Genomic DNA, 16696 nt, shown 5'->3' with positions numbered 1-16696 from the left:
ATTTCCATCAGCTATATCGGTAAAAAATTTGAAGCGCTAAATATTTTTTCGCAAAAACTCCTTGGATGGAAACCTGGCTAATGTGAACTGGTTGACCGATTGGGTATTTCTGAGTCATCACGGAATCTCGCCATGCCAGCTGTATGGAATGGTATTATGTGCTTATCATCCAGATATATAAGATTTTCTTACACTGTAACTGAATAGACAAACATCAAAGCGCAGCAAGGTCCGGTTTTCCAAATGTAATTGGAGTGATCAAACGCACGCACATTGCTATAATGGCACCTTCAGAGAATCAATTTGATTATGTAAATAGAAAGCATTTCCACTCTATTAATGAGAAAATTATCTGTGATACAAAAATGTGTCTCATTAATGTTGTAGTGAGATGTATAAGTGTCTTGCTAATAACTTCAGCAGTTTGCTGCTCAAACAATGTGAGCCCCGAAATTCCACTACCTCCTCCAGTGGTACTGACACTCAGATAGTGGGCCGTGACTAACTTTTTCATGTTGACTTTGATATCTGACCACTTCTATTTTATTTTGGGCACTGTGTGACTTTCTGAAACTTTTGAGCGTCTCTGTTACGCTGATGCTGTGCCACTCCATCAATTTTCATTTGTTGCTTATACCACTGCTTAAGCTACTAGTATATTTATCCTTGCCTCCAATTCACTGAGCAAAACCTTCATTTTGCATTCGCTCAAATTCTTATTTTTTTACACGTGCTTTTGCCATTGTCTTTTAACAAAACACTGAACACAAGGGGCTATTTATATTGATTTGCATATTCAAATAGATGAATTTCTAGGAGGAGTTGGAGTGGGGCTGTAGATGTGTGCATGTAAGTTAAAATTCACGTTGATCGGGATTTATAAAGGGAAAGTGCATAGAACTTTGCATACACAGTTTTATGCATCTGGGTTTTTTTGTGAATATGCACATTTTTCTCCCTTAAAGATAGGGTGAGAAGCTCAGTCATCCGGGAGGGGCTCAGAGTAGAGCCGCTGCTCCTCCGCATCGAGAGGAGTCAGATGAGGTGGCTCGGGCATCTGATCAGGATGCCTCCTGGACGCCTCCCTGGGGAGGTGTTCCGGGTACGTCCAACCGGGAGGAGGCCCCGGGGAAGACCCAGGACACGCTGGAGGGACTATGTCTCCCGGCTGGCCTGGGAACGCCTCGGGATTCTCCCGGAAGAGCTAGAAGAAGTGGTCGGGGAGAGGGAAGTCTGGGCATCTCTGCTCAAGCTGCTGCCCCCGCGACCCGACCTCGGATAAGCGGGAGACAATGAATTCTATGGGAGGTGTTATACATGAGGCCCCTGGTGAGATTTGCCAGTACACATACTCATTAGAAGATGGTTATGATGAAAGTTACCACTGAAGGAAGGAAAATTAAGTGATAAAAAGAGAGGCAACTAGAAAAGCAAAAAGGTGTATTTTGATACAGGCATTAGGATCCTTCCATAACAGAAAATAGGAGAAATCAGAGTAAAGGAATTATTGACTCTGCACGGAATAGCTAAGAAGCAAGTACACCCAGGATGTTATATTATTGAAACAAAAGATGGACTAGTGCTTAGCTGAAATCGATGAAATATCATCCTAAAAATCATCACAATCCGAAATTTCAAAAGAAAGCAGCCAAACCACAGAATATTGCTGACCTGTAAATAATATACTTTCTAAATAATTCAGCAAAAGTTGACCTATATATATATATATATATATATATATATATATATATATATATATATATATATATATATATCTTTTACGTTTATTTGCGTTAAACTTTTATATAAACAAGAACTCGAAGAGCATAACATCGTGAGGGTCAGTTCACTGGTAGTTGTTGAAGTGCTTGGATGCAGAAGCACGCTGGTTAAACTGAACCTCATGTCATCTGCAGTGTTAATTAGGAGCATTTCTCTTAGGAATTACGTAGCTAGGAGAATTCCACAGACCAATATAAAAATTGAAAAAAAAATTTTTTTTTAAATGCAAATCGGATAGCGTGATTATACCGTATACTGTCTGCTACGAAGAAGCAGGTAATGTCTTCCTTGGATTTCTGTTTTCTCGCACGGATAGCTGCGTTCAGATGCCCACTTTACACGCACGTTTGTGTGTGAGTGTGTGTGCATGTTGGTGTATGTGCGTGTGTGACTCAGTTTTTCCCTTTTGAAAGTTTATCGTCCCGTAAATATATAGGGTGTGTGGGTTTTCTGAAAATTGGGAATCGTTACTGGTAACTTGTGATCTTCAACAGAAATGAAGAGTCAAAAAATAAACGGATGTTTTAGAATAAGGAAACATTTTTTGGATAAGGCAATATACATTTACGAACAACAAAAGCATAATAGACATATGGATCATGTTTCTTCTATTACATTAACAGTAATGCCTGCATTATTTTCCAGCAATTTGGCAAACTTGGAATCGAGCCTCCAGAAACACAGCCTGCCTTGGCTGTCCCAAGTCTGGGTGGGGATCAAAAACTCCATGAGACACCTTTGGGCGCCGCACTTTAATCACGATTTAAGATTCAGTCTGAGCACGACGTTGAATATACCTGCACTTTAAAAGTAAATCTTACCTACCTGGTATTTACCGTCATGTCTCTCCTTCAAGCTGTGAACAATGGATTCATGTTTATCGTTTTGCAGACGGTGAGTATTGGGTAATGAATAGTGTTCGATCAGTTAGATTTAATCCTGCCTAAGACATGTCTAACAGATACCGCAGTGAGTGTACTGTTGAGTGCGTTGTGGTTGATTAGGGATCCTCACGGTATGGTACCATGTCATCCTTTTACTGGACTATAACAGACTTAGTCATATTACTCTGTGATGCACGATATATAAAAGAAACGATTGTTGTTAGTAGGGGATTCAAACAGCATACTGTCATACGGCGAACTATGTGCGATAACGCTATAGAAATACCTGTAAGAAATGAAAGCTTTCAAACAATTTAGTCAATATCTGTAAAGAGATGAGCTTCAGTTGTGCACAGAGATGCAAATCTAATAAAATGTACTACATTAACTTAGCGAGCTGGGAGTGGAAATGAAAGTGAAAATAAGTTTATTGCGAATCTGTCACTGGGTGATAGATGAATATTTGCCAAAATATTTTTTTCCAAGCTAAAGGGAAATCGTCTGCAGCAGGTTAACAAAATTATGAATTATTTTGTATTCAAATGTTTCTTACAGCCGAAATAGCTGCTGTATTCTGTTAACCGCAATAAAGCACCGAAATGTGCGTCGCGTTTGAATGGACGTTTCAACATCAAGTCATTCAGCTATTAAATCTAAGCGGTGGAGCGACGTTCCTGGATCCCGATTGCAAATCCTGATAACATTTTTTTTTTTTTACAGTTAAAGATATTTCACACATTTGCAAGCGTTTTCTGTGGACGTCTTAGAAAGTAAGTTTAACATATAAAGCCCGGACCAATAGTATCTCTGATGCACGTATATTTAAAGCATTATGAGAGATTCTGAAGCAGGCTCCGCTTTAAAGGAGACGCAGCGTGTTTCTCGCTGTGTTGCAACTGCATATATAAACTAACGTGAACCTGGTGTCTTCAGTATGTGACAAAAACTCATATGTCACGCAGGCACTGGCCTCGTGTCACGTTAATGCCATCATTTTAAAATGTTAAGTTATGGCAGATGAAAACATGTAATTTAATAAAAACAATTATAAAAACAACAATAAAAACAACAAGCAATGTTAAAGGACACCTTTTTGACCTAATGATCAGATGTACTGTATGTTCATTCCCACAAGGGCTAAAGAGCAGCAACAATCGAGGCACACTTTGAATTATAGTAACCCAATTTTGCAAAATTATTAAAATGTAAAAAAAAATTAAATACATTTTTTTGTTTTAATTTCTTTAGTTGCATTCTGCTTTCACTTCCCCGCCCTGTGTTCTACATTGTTAAGCACCTGTTATGGAGTTTCAAAAAAGACCGTCAATTGGATTTCAAAAATTAGACACACACAGGATGCTAAAAATCCAAGTGTTTATAATTATAATGCATCATCCCCTCTCTCAAAAAATGCTGTTACAACTATTTTTTAAAATTCACGTTGATCGGGATTTATAAAGGGAAAGTGTGCAGAACTTTGCTTAATCACAGTTTATGCATCTGAATTTTTTGTGCATATGCACATTTCTAGTTTTGTCCAAATGCCATATTTTAATGTGAATTCTATACGAGGCGTTATACATGAGGCCCCTGGTGAGATTTGTCATTACCATTTTTTTTTCAATTACCAAATTATTCTGCAAACGGTAATTATTTGCTCCTAAAACATAAGGACAAAAAAACATTACAAATGCTAGGTATCACTTAATTTACATTGTTTTTTACATCACATCCCTATATTAAACTGCTACTTTCATCAAAACTTTGTACAACTGGGCATCTTCAAGGGAAAGTTGTTTTGGTGGGCCTGGTTTCACCTCAGTGGTGTTAAATTTCTCACTTCTCACTGATCTTCTCACAAGCCTTTGAGAAACAAACAAAAGAGCTTGGTGAGAAACTAGTGAGAAGAGCTTGAGTGAAACATTCACTGTTTGTAACTGAGAAATGGGCCCTTAAACCCGAGCACCCACCTGTAATGTTCACCCTGAGACACCCACATTACTTTGTTAATATTGAGGACTCAACAGACATTGTTGATCCTCATCATAAAGCAGAGAGCATGCGGAGCGTATTTTCCTTTAGCCTTCACAATGCAGTAAGGAGGCCCTCATGAGGTCAACAAGATTTGTTTAAAAAATAGTAACCGAGGAGTGCATTTTGTCACCTGCGTGAGAATGTTGAAAATATAATCACCCCATCACCATTTGCTACCCTGTACTGCCATTTTGTATATCACTACTCTCATTTTACTACTATCTATTGATTTAAAAAAGAGTCTTTCTCTGAGTCAATTCTTTTAACGTTAGATTGGTGTGTACTGTTTTGAAAGTACTAAGTATAGGACAACCCTTTAAAAATCATTAGTGTTTATTTACAAATAAGATCTGAAATTAAAATATTTTTCCAACGTGCGCACAAAGGGAAATGTTTTTAGCAGCAAATGCAAAAAATAAAAAGTAGGTTTAATATTAATACCTTGCCAAAGTGTTTTTACAGTTCCACATGAAGTGAAATAATAGCAGAGGTTACAAAAAAACAATTATATATATATACACACCATAGTGATGAGTGATATTTGTTACCTTTAAAAAACCTGTTGAATATCTTAGCATAAATTATGAACTTTACAATAATTGCAACGTCTTAACTTGTCACCTGTGGCTGTTTCAAGTCAATGCCAAGATTTTGGATGAATACTGTATATTAAACCTTATTATTACACACATTATTGTAAACTCTCCAAAGAAATTAACCACAATAAACATAAGCAAAGTACTGGCAATACAGAAAGTCAGCAGAAGAGTGCATCGGAAGAACAAAGCAGCTTTTTTTTAAGTATAATGCAGAAAGGGAAGAGTCATTGATTAAAGATAAAAAGTTGATGCAACCACAGTTAAAATGTGGGTGGCAAGTCCAGATTTGAATGTGTATACCATGAGAGCTTCAGGAACACTGTACATGTACAGAAGGCTGAGTCTTAGTAGTGGATGGCAAAACTGAAACATGGTTTTTACAAAGCAAACAAAACTGCAGTTTTTTGAATGGCAAGAACATGTCAGAGCAATGTGTACAGGTTTCATGGTGAACATTGTACAATAAATGAAAAAAAAATGGCATGATTTAAACATACAATGCCCAGGAACATCTGTTGTATATAGCTGATTTTAAAAATTGTATCTGTAAATAACTGAACATACGTAACAAAGTAGTGTAAAGAATAGCTCACTGCCATGTAGGGATGGGAATCGAAAACCGGTTCTTGTTGAGAACCGGTTCCCACTGTTTCAGTTCCTTGGAATTGTTTGCCATTTTTGCATAACAAAGTAGTGTAAAGAATAGCTCACTGCCATGTAGGGATGGGAATCGAACACCGGTTCTTGTTGAGAACCGGTTCCCACTGTTTCAATTCCTTGGAATTGTTTGCCATTTTTGCAAACGATTCCCCTATCGATTCCAGTCGCCTCGAATGACGTCACCGCGTTGCGTAGCGTCATTTACCCAGCAGGAAACATGGCACCTAAGTGGCACAGATGCTCAAAAGTTTGGTTATACTTTACGAGAAAGGATGACAACAGGGCAACTTGCAATACTTGCAAAGTAGATATTTCATCAAAGGGAGGAAACACTACGAATATGCAAAAGCATTTGCACACAAAACACGCGATAACCTTAAATGAATGTTGTGTTTATGATCCGCTCCGGACTAGTGACTCTCAACCCAGCAGCAGCGGTAACGTTTGCAGGTCCTCTCCCGTTAATACGGCAGGTAACTAATCAACTAACATTGCATATTATGTTAGCGCGATTTGCCTTATTGCAAAACCTGCTATTACTGTGCATTGCATTTAGATGACCATGACGAGAGAGACAGACAGAGTCTGGCTGTCTCAGATGCTGGCAGTTCTCGCTGCAGTCTGCCGGTAGCTTCTCCTTTCACAGAGGCGCGGAAAAGTAAAATGACACAGGCCAGGATAGACGAATGTCACCGAGCAGTGACTAAGTTTGTGGTAAAAGGCTTGCACCCATTTGCCACAGTAGATGCCCCCGATTTTCGGTAAGTGAATGTGTTTAATTGTAGGCTAAGTCAGGGAATGTCAAATTTGCGTGTTCTCCTCTTACCAGATGTTTCATCCGTTTCCATTTCTGAGCTGAAACATGTGTTGAAGGCAGCCATCACTGCAGATGGATGGGCAAGTTTTAGTCAAGATCATTACCTCACAGTAACGCTGCATTATGTCAGGAATGGCCAGGCTCAAGAAAAAGTCCTCAAAACCAAACCAGTGTACCACGCACAGACAGGGACAGCTGTAGCAGAGGAGACTGATGAGATGTTGGAGGAGTATGGTATCAAAGACAAGGTTGTGGCAGCCACTGTTGATAATGCGGCCAACATGGATGTAGCTGTCAAAATAGTTGATGGTTGCAGAATTGCACTGTGCACAGTTCCATTGGACTTGAGTTGATTGTATTTGTTGCTGGCTGATGTAGTTTTATTTTTGAGTGCTCAGCTCATATATACTTTTAAAAAGGAGAGTGTAAATGTTACTGGACATTCTTGTGTAATTGCCACAGAATAATTTATGTTATACTTTGTTATTGCTACAGAAGAATATTTATTTTATTATTATTTTACATTTACACATTTTTTTCTGGGGACCCCGTGGCACCCCATCGAGGAGCCGTAGGCTGTGGATCTCTTAAGATCTCACTGTTGGGTTTGTAAGGTCATGCTACTCCTAAATTTCTATCTTGTTCAAAGATATAAAACAAAGTTCTAAGCTAATCGACCCGTGTGTTCTCCATTTTTAAAAATAAGAATTGATAGTAGAATTGATAAAGAATCGAATTGTTAAACAGAATCGAAAATGGAATCGGAATCATGAAAATCTTATCAATTCCCATCCCTACTGCCATGGACACCAAGAATCAAGTCTCAGCCAGCTTGCTTTCTCTGTGGAGTAACCATGTTCACCCTGTTTATGTATGAATCATCTGAATGTATTCAAGACTTACCCCCCAACAAGGGTATTAGGTGATTGAATGTTGGCCTGATGTGTGTGTGATTGTGGCTCTTCAATGAACTGCTGTGGTGTCCCATTCATGGCTGGTTCCTGCCTTGCAACTAATGCTGTCGCAATATGTTTGGCACAACTTAGAACTAAACAAAATGTTAAAATGTTGAAAAAATGATTTGGTTTCTCATAGCAATATGAATCACATGGAATATATATTTCTGCAAGTTCTTCATGTCATAACAGAAATAAGAGAATTAAAAACTTCATAAAACACAGTATGGAAATTTGTATTTCTTTTCTAGCTTCAAGCGAAAGTAGTGAGTAATCATTAATAACAAAGGAGGTTACATTCTTTCATGATTAAGTAAATAACCTGTTTATCTTAATACTTTTTGGAATAAATTATTGTGCTTAAAGCATACAGTAATTAAAAATGATTGCTTTTTAATACATTACTGTACTCTGCAATGTTCCTTGAATTAAAGCAGCATGCCATATACATTTCCTTAGATTAAATGTTGTGGTCTGCATGGGGTGCACCAGCTCCTCAAACCCGATACAGACAGACGCAGTCACAATCTCAGCAACACAAAAACACCAGAAGACATGGCTTCTTCCTGTCCTCCATTTCTGTTTCTACTGGCTCACTAATCAGGTTGGTCCATATAGCTCTCTGGATAATACTCTTAAAGGGGTAGGCTCACTAATTGCATGCAGTTCACATAGGAGTCAATCCACAAAGACATTGCCTTTAAGATATTAATAAATCAACACACAATCACATTTCCTGTTTCCTTTCAAATGCATGTGTTGTGTGCTTAAATGTGTTCACAAGTTTTTCATTTATTTTTAGTATTTTTCTGCATAACTCCATAACTCTGTGGTGTCCATGCAACGCGGCCACAGAGAGTTTAAACAACTCCACACATCCACATAGAAATAACAAGGGTGAGCTTTCTTGAAGGCTTTTACCGGACGTACCTCATTGTAAACTGAAATATATACAAAAGAAACATACTGGTATTTACAGGTGTAGAACCAAAGACAATAAATAATGATTTACAAAGCAATACATAGCAGACAGTATACATTAAACAATAAAGCTTTAAAAGACAATTACAAGGCGAGTGATTTCCACTGTCGGATCGAGACAAAGAGAAGTGTGTAGACAGAGGTCCAAATTGCTGCATACCACAACTAACCAGACCCAGGGATTTATATTCCTTAAAGATACACTTTGGACGTGACCGAAACAAGACATAAAGGGGTGCCTACGTGAGACACATAGGGTGTATTGAATTTAAATGTTTATTATGGGACCTACATGCTTTACGTGAGTTTCATAAACATTTATAATACCACTGTGAGTGTGGGACAGGTGTGTTAGTAAATGACAAGACAAAGGGGGAGTACAGTTCGACAAATAACAGTAAGAGCATGTGGGGCAGAACAAGTATACCTGTACTAAGTTCCTTCCATATTTTGGAGCTGTGCAAATTAATGCTGTGGTTTGCAAAAACCTCAACCTACTTGATCATCTCAATGAGGAAACAAAAATTGAAAGATTCAGGTGTTGAGAGCATAAATAAATTATATTTCTGAGTCTAGTGAAGGTGAGTTTTTTCCAGTACCACCTGACCATTTAACATCTTTTGTGCAGCTCATTATAGCACTGTGATATTATGCTGCTGACGGTTTCCTGCAGACTCTTGCAGATGTACTTGGCAAGGCATCTGTAAGTGTGTGCATAACCAACTACTTTAGGATCATGAAAATGCCTATTTCAATTGATTCCTAAAGCTGGAAACTAACATGCAATCAGTAAAACCTGCATGTTGTAGGAACAGTGGATGGTGCATCCATTCATACTCCCAGCCTTTTAGAACCTACTCACATCTGCCATAAAGGGTTCTCAGTATTGGATGTACAGGTAATTTGCAATCACCAAAGACTCTTTATGGATATTCTAACCAAGGGGCCAGGGAGTACCCATGAAGCCTTTGTCTGCGGCAATTTGACAGTGTGCCAGAACACAAGAAACAACAAGTTTTTTGGTGAACATCTACATGGGGATAATCTCTGTTTGAAGCTCATTTTAATTGAATTATTCTAGGTATATTTAACAAATAAACAACGTACACAGTCCAAAGGAGTATAGAAATATTGAATACATCATTTTTTTCAGTCATTTTTAATAACTGCTGAAAATATTAAAGTAAATGTATATATAATTTACTAATTACCTTCAGGCAGTTCAGGCAGCATTTGCATGGATGAAAAGAAAGGGAAATGGTTATCTACATTAGTCACAAAGCAACAATAGAAGTAGTATGATCCAGACATGTTCACTATAGCTCACCTTATTCAAAATCAGTATTACTGTCACAGATGAAGAGGACCAGCTTTAGTGTATCTGATAAACCTTTATTCCATGAGCTTTGTAGGGTGCCCTTCATCCTTCTCGAGAAGATCCCAATTTAGCTTTAATCGCACCTTCTCCATTTCAAGATATATTATCTCTTTATTACCAGAACATGTGTTCATCCACGCCGGGGATTCAGAAAGTGCCTTTCATCTAGGACAGATGAGGAATGCTGGGGCAAGGAAGTGTGGGCTAATGTTTATAGATAATCTTTACCACAGACATCTATTCCTCCAGATGTTCCCTCTGTAACAACAAGCCCAAAGACTGTCAGAATTCTTTCCTCCCCTGAGGAAAGGGGTAATGTTTTCATTTGATCACCTCCAGTTCCGGCCCCCCTTTTATCTTTAATTATATCCTTCTTCTTTTTCTCAACAGTTGAGAAGTTATACCATTTTTCACACCTCAGTACCTGACCTACACCTACACCGTGATATGTAGACAGTTTATTGTTTTCAGTCTCTTCCCATCTTTAAATAATTTCAGTGTTGGTAAGACTCCCGTGTGCCTTAGGCAACAAGTTCAGTATCTTATTGGCAACCTTGTCTAATAAAAAAGCAAGCTCTTCATTTCAAAAGTGTGCTTTACTTTTATGGCATGTATCTAGCATTCTTTTTGTATTTAATAATTCCCTTTTGCTTACTTGGCAATTAAATTAAAATTTCAGGTTTCGGGTACCAACAAATCTGGAAAAAATAGAACAAATTTATTGTACCTACTTACATCAGAAAGATCACTTGAAATGTGTTGTTTTTTTAGTGATGTTTTAGGCATGTAAAGTCTGGTGGAGCCACACAGACCTGGAATCAAAATGGGTGACACCATCCTGGAAACCAATGCAGGGTGTGTGTGTTTGAATGTGAGGCAGAAAAAGACAGATTGTAGCGGGCTCGCTGATATGGCTTGCCTGCTGAATGTTTTGTATATACTGTATTTCCCTGGGGTCTGTAAAAAGTATAATATGCCTTGATTAATTTGACTATCTGTGACCTATGGAAATTAACCAGAATTATTTGGGAAAAGTCACCGAGTGTACTGATTGGTGGGAAAAAACGAATGACTTAAAGGAAGTGGAGGTTGGAGAGGAGAAAAAAGTAAGGAAATCAGCAAAGAGCTGGAAGATATACAAGTCTATCCCAAAAAATCAAAGTGGCCTGAAGAAATGGAGTGTATTCAAAGGTGAGAAAAGTGCAAGAAGAGGACTTGTTATTGTTCCTTTTAAAAGAGGTTCCATTTTGCTAATAACTTTATTCTCATGTTACACTGGAACACTTCCAATTCATTGATAAGAAGGACTGAGTTTGTCATATTCTGGTTATTGTTATTTCTGTTTTAAATGTTTTGATCTGCAATGTAATTGTAAGTAGGAAGGTATGCATTATTTTGTTATCTTGCTAAAAGAATGAATTGGTGTATTTTAATACATTATTGTTTTTTGTAAGATATTATGGTGAATGTGTTGTCCTTCTTGGTGTAGTATATAGAGTAATTTAGGGTTTAATAATCGCCTGACTTCCCACCTCTTTTAAAATAAAATATTTATCTGCATTAATTTCTCTTTATGTGAATCAGGATGCTTTCCTTGCTAGCCAAGTGTGCCACTGGTATTACAAGATGATCAAGCGCTGAATGACCTAAACCTATAAGACATGCTCCTCTTCTTAAAACCACTGCCCTGGCTACATGGCTGCCAATGAGTGTTGGGAATGATCCTGACTAGGATTAACTCACAACCTTGGGGAGACAGTGCGGATTGGGTTGCTTCTAAGTGAGTAGTGAAACGTGAAACTTGGAGGCATCAATGTGGACATGGCAAAAAAAAAATCATTAGAACAGCAGAGCTGTGGAAGACTGGAGCGGCAGTAATGGTGTTAGAGCGCAGCCAAGGAGACAGGCTCCAGTAAACCTGATGTGATGGGGCAAGTGGCTTTATATAACAGTTTACATACCAGTACTAGTGATGATAAAATGTCACTCGAGTAATGCTATAAAAATTAATCTATTAATATTCTGTCATACAGAACAACCACCAAACAATGGTAATAAAATATTTGTCAACATCAGAATTAAATATTCAATACCAAACACGGAAACACAAATGAATATTAATAAATCTCCATTTTCTGATCAATGAGGAAAGTGCTAAATCACTAAATACATAAATAGTTAACATGATTTTCATGATGATGATGATGACTACTCTACAACATTAAATGCCAGATCACACACCCTTTAAAAAACACCACCAAAAAAAAATCAGCCAATGGGCCTCTTTAAAAAGGCCTATATTCTTCAGGCCTCAAGGCAGAACTGACAATTTCTGGATGCACATGCTAACACATTAGCAAAAGTATGGCTAGAAAACTACAGGGTCCAAGTGCCTGCCAAAGTAATGGTAATGGTGCCAGACACAAGGGAAATTTCATGTGTGTCGTTGTCCAAAGCAATGAAAGGCTGATATTTTGATGAATTTTTGGGGTGCCAACCCGGCTGTCCCTGTTTACTTGAAGGCTTTAACAAAAACAAGATACAATGTTTTTTGAAAAGGAAACAAAATTGTTTCCATTGTAACACTCTAGGTTAGTCTGAATGGCTTTGTTGATTATAGTTTAGCTGTGGAGTTCTTATGCTTAGGTTACGTGAACAAGTTGTGATGTCTCCTTCCACGTAGTCTCAATTTTATGGCCCAGGGAGCAGCAGGGGTGGAGCCAGTTGCCCTCTCCGGGAGGTTTCTCTGTACTGTGGAAGAAGACGTCAAGACAGTTAGCAGCAGTGCCCCCTTTTGGCTCGGGGTGGTAGCACATTCCTGGGACGAACTCAGAGGGTGATCCTCTGATATGCATGTGTGCAATAGACTTCATAAAGAAATGTTTTTCTAGAAAAGAAACTGCATTTAATTTATCATTGAAAATATGGAAAATTTTGATGATATGATTAAGTTGAGTTTTCCTGAAATATTTTAAGAACACATTAAATAACTGAGGTGAGTTTACTACTTATTTGATTTTGGCAGAACAACAGCATTTGCTGGGAGAAGGTGGGCTGCGCCATACATTCCCTATGTGCCCTGATTGCAGAGATGCCTCTGGTTATTTTCTGCCTTTGTTGACACTGCACCTGCCTTCTTTACATCAGGTTATCATAATGATTGCTTCTGTCTGGCAAAAAAATAGCTGCCATTGAATCATCCTGGCAGATGCTGCATCCTGTTGATGGTTGCGGTTGAAGGGGCTCTTCTTCTGTCTATGTAAACCACTTTTGAGTGCCATGGAAAATGCTATATATGAGTAATTATTCTTATTTTTCTTACGTGATATAAATATATATGTTGTTATTCTGGGCCTATATATATACCATATATATAAAAATAGGTATAGTAAATATTATACTGTATAGACAGTATATGCACATATATAGTTTAGTGCTGGGGCGGCACGGTGGCACAGTGGGTAGCGCTGCTGCCTCGCAGTTAGGAGATCCGGGTTCGCTTCCGGGTCCTCCCTGCATGGAGTTTGCATGTTCTCCCCGTGTCTGTGTGGGTTTCCTCCGGGTGCTCCGGTTTCCTCCCACAGTCCAAAAGACATGCAGATTAGGTGCATTGACGATTCTAAATTGTCCCTAGTGTGTGCTGGGTGTGTGTGTATTTGTGTGCATCCCCTGCGGTGGGCTAGCACCCTGCCTGGGGTTTGTTTCCTACCTTGTGCCCTGTGTTGGCTGGGATTGGCTCCAGCAGACCCCCATGACCCTGTAGTAAGGACATAGCGGGTTGGATAATGGATGGATGGATAGTTTAGTGCTGGTGTTTATTTGTTATATTGTAGTTCTTTCTCTTGTATAGCACCCAGCTCCGTCATAAAACCTTTTTCTGTCCTAGAGTAAGAAGATGTATTCCATGTTTTTGGGTCTAATATTAGATTTTGCTCGAAAAATTAAACACATTCTGTGTCAAAAATCTGCAATAATAGAGAATGAAGGCAAGGGGGAGCCAGAGAGCCCCAAGCCCCAATATGAACACACCAAGATAGTCCTGGGTTCAAATAAATGGGTGTTTTATTCTTCTCTGTCTATGTAAACCACTTTGAGTGCCATGATAAATGCTATACATGTGTAATTATTCTTATTTTTCTTGTGTGATATAAATATATATGTTGTTATTCTGGGCCAATATATATACCGTATACAGTATATAAAAATAGGTATAGTAAATATTATACTGTATAGACAGTATATGCAAGGATATAGTTTAGTGTTGGTGTTTAATTGTTGGTTACTTACTCATTGATTTGCTTAGTGTTTTGTTCAGTGGTATTGGATGGCAGTGGTGGGAGAACTACATGGATTACTGATGATTTAGAAGTGATGGACTTCTTAAAATATGTCATTATAACTGTCTTAGGGTAAGCAGAGGAAGGTAGAAGAAGTGGTCATTTCATTCCAGAAGATATAAATTTAGCTATGTGCTCTGAACATTTGGAAATTGGTGCCTTGAGCTAATATTTTAACATGTATAACAGATAACAATAAAAATAAATCATTGTTAATAGTAACATATTTAATTAAAATTTAAAATTTGGGATTTTTTTTTCTTTCTAGGTATTTCTAAGATATGGAGAATCTAAGTTAGAAGTTCTTAAAATTCAAAATGGAGCCTTTTCTCACAGTCATGACACAGAAGTTTTTCAAAGACAAAAAAGGGAATGGATTGCACCATCAACTGCAATAAGAGAAAATGAAGATTATAGTAGTAAAAATCCTGTTATGAAAGTAATATATTTTCAGTTCTCTATAAATACAGTATTATTTATGCCTTTCAGAAAATTCTTCATATTTTTTTGAGTAAACATCTACTGTTGTATGTTGTATTTTGAAACAGCATTAACAATTATGTTTATTATTTCTCTGAAAAATGATTTACTTTGCATGAGATTATATATTTAATGTTTTTCTAATAAAAAGATATCGCTGATACATGTTCATAATGTATTTTTTAACAGATTAGGTCTGATGTGCCCACTGTCAGCTACTACAGAATTTCAGGAAAAGGAGCCACCGAGGCACCGTTCAACTTATTTATTGTTAATAGAAAAACTGGTGAGATAAACATTACTGAAATTGTGGACAGAGAGGAATGCTCTAAATATAAAGTAAGTGCATTGACTTTTGTACAGAAATACAGCTGCCTGAAATAAACTACTTTTATATTATTTAAGTTTATCAAATTACTCCCAAGCAGATGCCAGAGGTGCTGCACAAAATACATGGAACGTATTTGTCTTTGAAAGATCAGAGTGTGACATTTTGTAACACAAACAGCATTTACTAACACATCCTTGTTGTTTTGAGTCACTGAAGTCTGTCCCTCTTTGGTCCTTTTACCCACATTCTTTCTCATAGTTACAAGAAGTAAGTATCGAGTTCTATTAATGTGTTTCTCGTCACATATGCGCATGGTTAAACCCTTGTGTAAGTAGGCCTACCTTACTGGAAGGAAAGCAGGATTGCTGGAGGCAAATTTGTTCATACATTTTTACTTAATTACAAAAAGATTAACTTGTGAAATGTCATTGAAAAGAACAGAATATTTTAGGAGAAAACCGTAACTAAATTAAACTAAACAAAGTGTACTTTTTAAAATAATTTAATGAATGTAGAGATGCACAATGCTGATGAACTGTGAAAGATATGACAGAGGTGCCTCTAAAAGGGGATGGCAAATACACTTCCAGTTAGCCCTGAAGCTAAATACACATACTGTAAGTAAGCGAGTTCAAGTAAGTGAAATCTCTAAGTTCTGGGTTTGTCAAACGCACACATAAGCTCCAAATCTCAGTTATTCTGCATTTTACCTTATACCGGGGTGTCCTTCTTTCATAGTATTGTCATAAGCAGAAGCACTTATGCATGGTAAGTCCCCAGAGTTGAATTCATGAGACAGAAAAACACTTTCATTCATAGTGAGAGAAAGATCAAGTCAATAAAAAGCTTTATGAAAGAGAAAAGATAGAAAAGAAAATCAACCTTCACCAGCTTTGCAGCTAAGGGAGAAACATGATTTTGTGTTCAGCTTGGCAGATCAATGTGCCACTAAACCAAGAGCACTTGTTTATATTACACACTCAAAAACATGGCTTCCACAGGAGCCCTGAAATGAATCAAGGTGTATAAAAAAATATTTGTTCTTAGATTTTGAAAGAAGTATTCCTGCCATTACATTGGCTGATCAAGTCCTCTTTAATCCCTTTCCCTTTATCCCTGACTAACTAGTTGTCCACACACACTGTCATCCCCAAATTTACACGTCTCCAATAAATTGGTGGACAGCATTTTGTGATAGCAGGAAACCTTAATGTGGGCTATCAGAATGGAAAGCAGATGCAGAATAAAATGTTTTTTGTGTTGTAATAGTCACAGTTCTTCAATGACAGTATTATTAATTGTAGTTCTAGTGATAGACATAAAAAGGTGACAATTTTGCACATGCAAAGACACTCTGTGTCAAAAATCTGCAATAATGGAGTATGAAGGCAAGGGGGAGCCAGAAAGCCCCAAAGCCCAACATGAACACACCAAGATAGTCCTGGGTTCAAATAAAT

General features: G+C 37.7%; 1 protein-coding gene across 1 annotated transcript in view; it reads left to right on the top strand.

Moving 5' to 3' along the window:
- The first annotated feature begins 2237 nt into the window (after positions 1 to 2237).
- Positions 2238 to 16696, top strand: part of LOC114653054 (desmoglein-2-like) — a 40630-nt gene continuing 26171 nt past the window's right edge. The window contains exons 1-3 of the mRNA XM_051928749.1: positions 2238 to 2676; positions 14697 to 14867; positions 15098 to 15247. Of these exons, the coding sequence (XP_051784709.1) occupies positions 2623 to 2676; positions 14697 to 14867; positions 15098 to 15247 (375 nt within the window). The 5' untranslated portion in view covers positions 2238 to 2622. The remainder of the gene's footprint in view (positions 2677 to 14696; positions 14868 to 15097; positions 15248 to 16696) is intronic.

Source organism: Erpetoichthys calabaricus, chromosome 6, assembly GCF_900747795.2.
Source record: "Erpetoichthys calabaricus chromosome 6, fErpCal1.3, whole genome shotgun sequence".
NCBI lineage: Eukaryota > Metazoa > Chordata > Cladistia > Polypteriformes > Polypteridae > Erpetoichthys > Erpetoichthys calabaricus.
This window is presented reverse-complemented; position numbering and strand designations above follow the sequence as displayed.